Source organism: Haliotis rufescens, unplaced genomic scaffold (genome assembly GCF_023055435.1).
Source record: "Haliotis rufescens isolate VD_foot unplaced genomic scaffold, xgHalRufe1.0.p SCAF_1, whole genome shotgun sequence".
Lineage (NCBI taxonomy): Eukaryota > Metazoa > Mollusca > Gastropoda > Lepetellida > Haliotidae > Haliotis > Haliotis rufescens.
In genome coordinates, this window is record NW_025963779.1 from 45560252 (window position 1) to 45568578 (window position 8327).

General features: G+C 48.5%; 1 protein-coding gene across 1 annotated transcript; it reads left to right on the top strand.

Moving 5' to 3' along the window:
- Positions 1-6976: 6976 nt before the first annotated feature.
- Positions 6977-7426, top strand: LOC124136500 (uncharacterized protein F54H12.2-like). The gene has a single exon (XM_046502422.2). It carries the CDS (start codon positions 6977-6979, stop codon positions 7424-7426), a length of 450 nt encoding a protein of 149 aa, XP_046358378.2.
- Positions 7427-8327: the final 901 nt, after the last annotated feature.

Here is an 8327-nt window from a genome sequence, read left to right on the forward strand (position 1 = left end):
AAGCTGCTGTATGTGCAGTCGTACGATGTGATGTTGCTCCAGGCAGAAGAGCCAATATGGTACTAATGTAAGCTGCTGTATGTGCAGTCGTACGGTGTGATGTTGCTCTGGGCTGAAGATCAATTATAATACTAATGTAAGCTGCTGTATGTGCAGTCGTACGGTGTGATGTTGCTCTGGGCTGAAGATACATTTTAATACTAATGTATGCTGCTGTATGTGCAGTCGTACGGTGTGATGTTGCTCTAGGCTGAAGAGCCATTATAATACTAATGTGAGCTGCTGTATGTGCAGTCGTACGGTGTGATGTTGCTCTAGGCTGAAGATCAGTTATAATACTAATGTAAGCAACTACATGTGCAGTCGTACACTGAGATGTTCCTCTGGGCTGAAGAGATTATAATACTGATGTAAGCTGCTGTATGTGCAGTCGTACGGTGTGAGGTTGCTCTGGGCTGAAGAGCCTCTATTCTACTAATGTTAGCTGCTGTTTGTGCAGTCGTACGTTGTGATGTTGCTCTGGGATGAAGAGCCAATATGGTACTAATGTAAGCTGCTGTATGTGCAGTCGTACGGTGTGAGGTTGCTCTTGGCTGAGGAGCCTCTATTCTACTAATGTTAGCTGCTGTATGTGTAGTCGTACGATGTGATGTTGCTCTGGGATGAAGAGCCAATATGGTACTAATGTAAGCTGCTGTATGTGCAGTCGTACGTTGTGATGTTGCTCTGGGCTGAAGATACATTTTAATAGTAATGTAAGCTGCTGTATGTGCAGTCGTACGATGTGATGTTGCTCTGGGCTGAAGAGCCAATATGGTACTAATGTAAGCTGCTGTATGTGCAGTCGTACGGTGTGATGTTGCTCTAGGCTGAAGAGCCATTATAATACTAATGTAAGCTGCTGTATGTGCAGTCGTACGGTGTGAGGTTGCTCTTGGCTGAAGAGCCATTATAATACTAGTAGTTGTAAGCATCGGTATGGAACCGCTCAGGATTACAGAACCGCTCAGGATTACAGAACCGCTCGGATTACAGAACCGCTCGTGGCTTCTGATTGGTCGAGAGGATCCCGTGACCTCTGTGACGTCACTTCCGGTCACGTGACCTGCGCATGCGCGCGGGGCATGATGGGACTTGCGTGTGCATCCAAGATGGCGACACTTCCGTTTCCGGTCACGTGACCTGCGCAGTGCATGATGGGTCCTGCGTGCGCCTCCAAGAGGGCGTCACATCTGTTTCCGGTGGCGCACACATCCAAGATTGCGGCACGTCCGTTTCCGGTGGCGTGCGCATTCAAGATGGCGGCACGTCCGTGTCCGGTGGCGTGCGCCCCTCCATGAGGGCGTCGCCTCCCTGTCCGGTGAGGATGGGGAAAACCCGGAGAAGCGCACGTAAAAGGTGAACAGGATCGACATTGAAAGAAGCGTGTCAAAAATCTTTTGTTGTTGTTGTTGTTGTTCTAAGCATAGACGTGGTGGTGGTGGTGAAGGGAGGGTGGTGGTGAAGGGAGGAAGGTGGGAGGAGGAGGAGGAGGAGGAGGGAGGGAGGAAAGGAGGAGACGGGTTCATGGTGTGGGTTGGAGGGTCGTCAAAGCAAAGGATGATAGTTGTCTTTTGGGTGAGATGGGTGGCCCTGAAAAGGGCCATTGGAAAACAAACTGGAAACAAGCTGGACAAGGGTTGTCTCCTTGATTACATTACTTTCCTTGATCTCAATACTAGATAATAACACGGACCACCCGAACAGTCGGGTATGTCAATTCCGCGTTGAATAGTTTGTTGTAATGCTGACATAGCCTCAGACTTGTTCTTAAACCAGTGTGGGCTCTGCGATAGGATCGTCTCCGATTCACCCCGTGGGTAGCCCACTATTGTCCACGAATAGACTTTCATCCTCCGCTGGCATTGTTGACTGCTGGTCTGGCACGTCAGACAGCTGCATCGAGACGACATGGTTGATCTCTACTTCAGTGCTCGACTGTGACTGTGTGCGTGGCTTTGCTCTTTTTATTGGAGAGGCACTGACACCCTGCTTCCTGATTGGTCGAAAACGCATCGTGCTGATGGGTTCGTTCCGACACTTGGTCCGAGCCCCGGTTTTCTAAAATGGACCGACCGTTGTGTTTCTTTTTTTCATAAGAAATTGTATGGGTCATGGGAGACATAGGAAGAAAAAAATAACAGATAAAAGAGAAAGGTCATTCTTGAAAGGATCAGTTGCCTGGTGTCAGTCAGCCAGAACACAGGATGGCATCACATGATGATGAAGAGGTCATGACCAGCCCTTTGACCCTACGCCATCCTTTTACGATGTTCATTGCGGGACCCACGGGATCAGGAAAAAGTTCCTTTGTGAAATCATGTATGGAGCAGATGCATCGCCCCGAGGTGTTGGATACGTCACCCCATCGCATCGTGTGGGTGTACAGCGAATGGCAACCGCTTCATCATGAACTGGAAGAGATGGCAGACCGCTTAGGGGTCGCTCTTGAGTTTGTCCACAGAATGAAAGAAGCGGATCGTGCCTTGCCCGAAAAAGGGGTGGCCCCACATTGGCTGGTCATCGATGATTTGCTGGGGGACAATATGAAAGAAGAAGAAACCGAAGTGCTGCGATGGTTCACCAAGAAAAGTCATCACCGAAACACATCTGTGCTGTATCTCACTCAGAACTTGTTTGCTTAATCGCCGCAACATCGCACCATCAGTCTGAATGCTCACTACATGGTCCTCTTTAAAAATCCGAGAGATGCATCGCAGATCGACAGTCTGGCTCGCCAGGTGTTTCCAGGCAAAGTTCCTTTTCTGTGTGAAGCCTATGAAGACCCTACCCGAGAGCCTTACACTTACCTGTTCTTGGACTTGAAGCCCACCACGTTGCAAGACCATCGCGTACGCGCCCGCCTGTTTTCGAGATCCGAATTACCCCTCGTGTATGTGCCGATCCTATGAGATGAAGAGACTTTCATATAAGGAGGTGAACCCTCAGACCTTCCTTCAGTTGACCTACATCCATCATGGTGCAAAGACGGAAACAGGTTCATCCTACGAAGGGAAAGAACAAAGACAAAGAGATGGTGAATGATGTCTATGACAGTATGGTCTCCCCCTCATCGCTACAGGGACTTGTGACCTCTGTATTTCACAAGACTCCTTCACCTCCAGGATCGTTTCCCTTTTCAATGGTACCCGTGAACATGCATCGTCAGCAGCAGCCATCACCACGTCCTTCAACATCATCAGCACCATCGTCACCACATGATCTTCAACGCTTTCAACCTCTGCAACAGCAACAGCAGAAGTCCACACCAGGTCCGTCTTACTCTTCGATGGTACCCTTGAACAAGCATCGTCAGGAACAACAACGGCCTTCCTCATCAGCACCCTCACCCCCACTCGATCTTCAACGCTTTCAACGTCTGCAGCAGCAGGAGTCCCCACGAAGGAAGAAAAAAGACAAGAGACCGTCTATTTTTCCAACAAGAGATGCGACAACCCTTGCCGTCAAAGGAAGAAATCGTCTTTTGCAGTGGTTTGCGATTGTCGTGCGGAACCTGAGAGCAGGACACATCCCATTGAAAGCTCAACATAAGACGTGGTTGCAGAGACATAATGATACCCTGACTAAAATTGTCAATCCACGTCTGCCTATGGATGAACGTCTTGACTACCTGATGCAACGCAGTGGTAGTGGAACACTTGCAGGGGTCTTGACACGCATTCTGTTGCAATGGCAACATTATCTTCAAGCACCACTCCTCAAACAGGGTAACACCCGGCGCCACCGACCTACAACAACAACAACGATGACTACTAAGCCAAAAGTAAAGGCTCATGAAAATGTCATGAAAGCATATCAAGCTGATGCTCTCAGACGATTGGTGCACATGCTGACCCAAAGAAAGTCCAAGAAGGCAGATCAACAGTTGCAACTCCCTCCTGCCACTGCCTGATAAAAGAGAGAAGCTGCAGATCAGGTGACTCATTCAGGCTAACATCTTCATGCAAGAAAGATGTCTCAGTGCCTCAGGAAACAGAAACACACTCTGTGTCATTTGTGTGCTGCCGCTCCAGCGATGCGCAAAGCCATTCTCAAACATGCTCCTACTGATCTCATCCGTGCCCTTTGTGAATGTGTGGTGAACTTGTATTCAGGCAATATTCCCATGACCACGACGCAACGTCAAAACTTGCAACGACACGGTAAAGTCTTGAATACGCTCATGAAAAAACAAGTACCTCTAAGCAAGAAACGTAAACTTCTTCAACATGGAGGAGGATTATTAGGAGGACTCATACCTCTTATTGGATCTGCCCTAGCCTCTTTGTTTGGAGGAAAGTAATAAATGGTCTGACACCAGGAAGACAAGGATTCAAAACAATCCCGACTTGAGTTGGACTCCAGAGGGAACCCTGACCGTGGAAGGGAAACCTGTCCCTGGCACACACATGGTGGACTTGATCAACGATTTAGTGCGTCACCGGAAAACCAAAGAGGCACCTGCAGGTTGGACCATTTTGAGTCACCATTTGGCCAACAGTCATGTCCCTCATGAAATAATTGGAAATCCTCAACGATGGCAATGGATGCAGAAGCAGCAGCAGCAGCAACACCATCCTCATGCCACACCAGAAACACCCATAACCCAGTTCTCCCTCCCCACGTTCTCCCCGCAAAGTCACAAAGAGAGAAGAAGAAGAAGAAGGAGGCGACAGCTGGATCCACAAGCAGAAGAAGAAGAAGAAGAAGAAGAAGATGAGATGCCACCCTCACCTCCTTCGTGGCAACTGGATCCACCAGTGGAGGAAGAAAAAGATGTGATGTCAACCCCATGGTTGATGACTCCACCTCCATCTGATACCAAACAGGACAGAGTCATCAACAGACGAGGTTCATGGATACCCTTTAGCACCACCTAAGAAAAAATAAATCTCTCCCCTTCTCTATAAAAAGGCCATTCATGTAGGAAGTGGCATCAGTCTGAGAGAAATGAAGCGACAGACCAAAACGCGACAGCGCATTCTTCCCTCTGCTGCTGCTGCAGGGAAACAAAACAAAGGATTTCCTACTTCCCTTTGGACGGCCTGGTTGGAAAAAACTTACTTTCATCCTGAACATCCTGCAAGTTTTGGAGGCTGGCGACCTTTGTGGAAAGCAGCACGCATCCACGCTCAAGATGCAAGAACCAGTAAAAGCAAGAAGAAAACCATGCCATCGCAAAGTCAAATCAAGCGTTAGTGGCAAACCAAAAGTACCTACACCTTGCACAAACCAGCCAGACGCTCCTTTCCGAGAGACCACTATCGTGTGGGAGGGGTCGATGAACTGTGGCAAGCAGACTTGAGTGACATGATTGCCTTTCAAGACGACAACGAAGGATTCAAATATCTGCTGTGCGTGATCGATGTGTTTTCAAAGATGGCATGGGTGCAACCCCTGAAGGCCAAGAGCAGTTCTGCTTTGACCGAAGGTTTTCAAACCTTGCTGATGCAACAAGCCAAAGATCGACTCCCTGCTCAATTGCAAACAGACAGAGGCAGAGAATTTGTCAACCGTCCTTTCCAGGCTCTCATGACGAAGCATCGCATTCATTTCTACACCAGTCAAAATCCTGAAACGAAAGCAGCCGTGGTGGAACGGTTTCAAAGGACTCTGAAAAATAAAATGTGGCGATACTTTACACAGCATGGGACCAGACACTATTTGAAAGTCTTACCCCAGTTGATCAAGTCGTACAACCGTCGTGTGCATCGGACCATTGGCCAGCGACCTGAGGACCTTCTCCCAGGAGATCCCCTGTCAGAAATTCGGGTGTTAGGCTTCATGGAGGAAAAACAACAACAACAACGGCTTCAGCGCAAAAAGAAAATAACAACACAAAGACTGTCGTCCCCCAAGACAAGATCACCCTCTCTTTTACTGCCGGGCACCCGTGTACGTCTGAACAAAACCAAAGGCACCTTTGAGAAAGGTTATCTCCCCAATTGGACCACTGAACTGTTTACGGTGGATCGGTTGATGACAGGGAGAACACCTCCTGTGTATCGGATCAAAGATGATCATAGTGAAGTCCTCCAAGGAACTTTTTACCCTGAAGAAATACAACCCATCTTGAAAACAGACGATGTGTATGCCATGGATCGCGTGCTGAAAAGACGTCCAGGACCGAAACAGGGTCAAGAAGAGGTCTTGGTGAAATGGACTGGCTACCCTGCCAGTTTTAATTCGTGGATCCCTGCAGATCATTTACAGATAAAATAAGGAGCATGCTGTCTCTCAGACTCATTCAGAGGATGGACACACGCGATGACAGAACCGCCACCACCACCACCACCGTCATCACCTCTGCAGAGAAGCCTCTCAGCATCTGTGGGTACCGATGAACCGTCATCAGCAGCGCCGACACTCACCTTGGTGTTGTTTTGGCATGACGTTACCCCGCAGTGAAGTCGTGTTTTTTGCTCAGATCATTGTGATATATGGCGTGATCATCATGAGCATGGTACAGTTTGAAACAAGACTTTTACATGACCCTGCCCAGTGATGCCTCCATGGACATCTAGCCAAACAACACCGTCAATGTGTATGAAATCAAGTTGCCTTATCCTCTGCATCTGGACCGGCAACAGTGGGAGGTGGGCATCAGCGAAGTTCACTTTCCGATGACATGGTACAACGTCGCCCCACCCTTTGACTGGTTTGCGCTGAACCTCAAACTGAAAAAAGACACCCTTGTGTATGAAAGCGCGGGGAGCGCTACACCACACCAACAGTATGGTGTCGTCCATTATGAAAGCAAGAAGATTCCTATTGAGAAAGGCGTCTATTCATCTGAAGATTTGGTGAAAACCCTCAACCGTATGGGGTGACTGCCAAGTATCCCCTTTCACGTGTGCATGTGACTGCCCATGACATCCCGAGAGGCGGTAGGGACTTTCACAAGGATCACCTCATCGGTGGCCAATTACCAAAACGCATGGTCCTGGGACTGGTGGACAATAGTGCCTACGTAGGAAGCAAAGAGAAGAATCCGTACAACTTCAAACACAATCATGTCACCATGATGAAGCTCAAAGTCAACGGCCAGGAAGTACATTGCACGGAAATGAAAAGCGACTTCAGCAACAACAGCGCCCATTTGAAACAAGTCTACATGAATCTGTTCCGAAACACGGGGCAGCTATGGCGCCCTGAGACCTGCGAACTGACTCCCAAGGCCTTTACTCAAGGTTACACCTTGTGGGTGGTGGATCTCACCCCAGACCTTGGCGCTGATGAAGGCATCAACTACCCTCGACACACTGGCAAGTTGGGTTTGGAAATCCAGTTTGGACAAGCTCTCGAGGACCCAGTCACCCTCATCTGCTATGAGGAATACGAAAATGTTCTGGAAATAGATCGTTTCCGGAATGCGATGATGGTATAAAAAGAGCAGCGACAGACGGTCATGCCACACTTTTTCTCCTCCTACAAGGAACCATGGATGAACCACTCGGGTTTAGCACCTTGGATTTAGAAGCCCTCGTGGCTGATGACGAACCACTTCATGCCATCTACTGGGGCACCCTGGCCAGAGATGACTTTGCCAGACTGGGATGGCAACAGGATGACCCCTTTTACCCCAAAGCCTATGTGATCAACACAGATTTAAGCGATCAACCTGGCACACACTGGGTGAGCATCTATCGTCCAGCTCCTGGATCCGTGGAAATGATGGATAGCTATGGACTGTATTCATTACCCCTGTTTAAAGAGACTTTGGGTCGCATGGGTCAGATTCAACAACGATGGAATACACGCCCCTTACAACATGGATACAGCACGTTGTGTGGGGTGTACTGTCTCTACATGCTGACCTATCGTGTGCGTGGGTGGACTTTTAATCAAGTGTTAGATACGTTGGACTGGAAGGACACCGCCAAGAATGATGCCACGGTATTAGCATCGTTTCATACCAAAGTGTCTACCTCCGTTCCTGTGGATGAGATGCCTGCCTTTCGACTGAGTGCCCAGACGCGTACCCGACATCAAAAGAACCAACCTTTCTGCCCTTATTGACCTGACACTTGTTCACTGAACCAACGATCACCTGACGGTCAACATTCCTGATTGATGAGTGTACATACGTTCAATGCGTTTTAGGAATGTACATACTGTATGTGCAGTCGTACGATGTGATGTTTCTCTAGGCTGAAGAGTCATTATAATACTAATGTAAGCTGCTGTATGTGCAGTCGTACGATGTCATGTTGCTCTAGGCTGAAGAGCCAATATGGTACTAATGTAAGCTACTGTATGTGCAGTCGTATGGTGTGATGTTGCTCTAG

Coding starts and splice junctions, on each gene's coding strand:
- LOC124136500 (XM_046502422.2), top strand. CDS start 6,977: ATGGTCCTGGGACTGGTGGACAATAGTGCCTACGTAGGAAGCAAAGAG.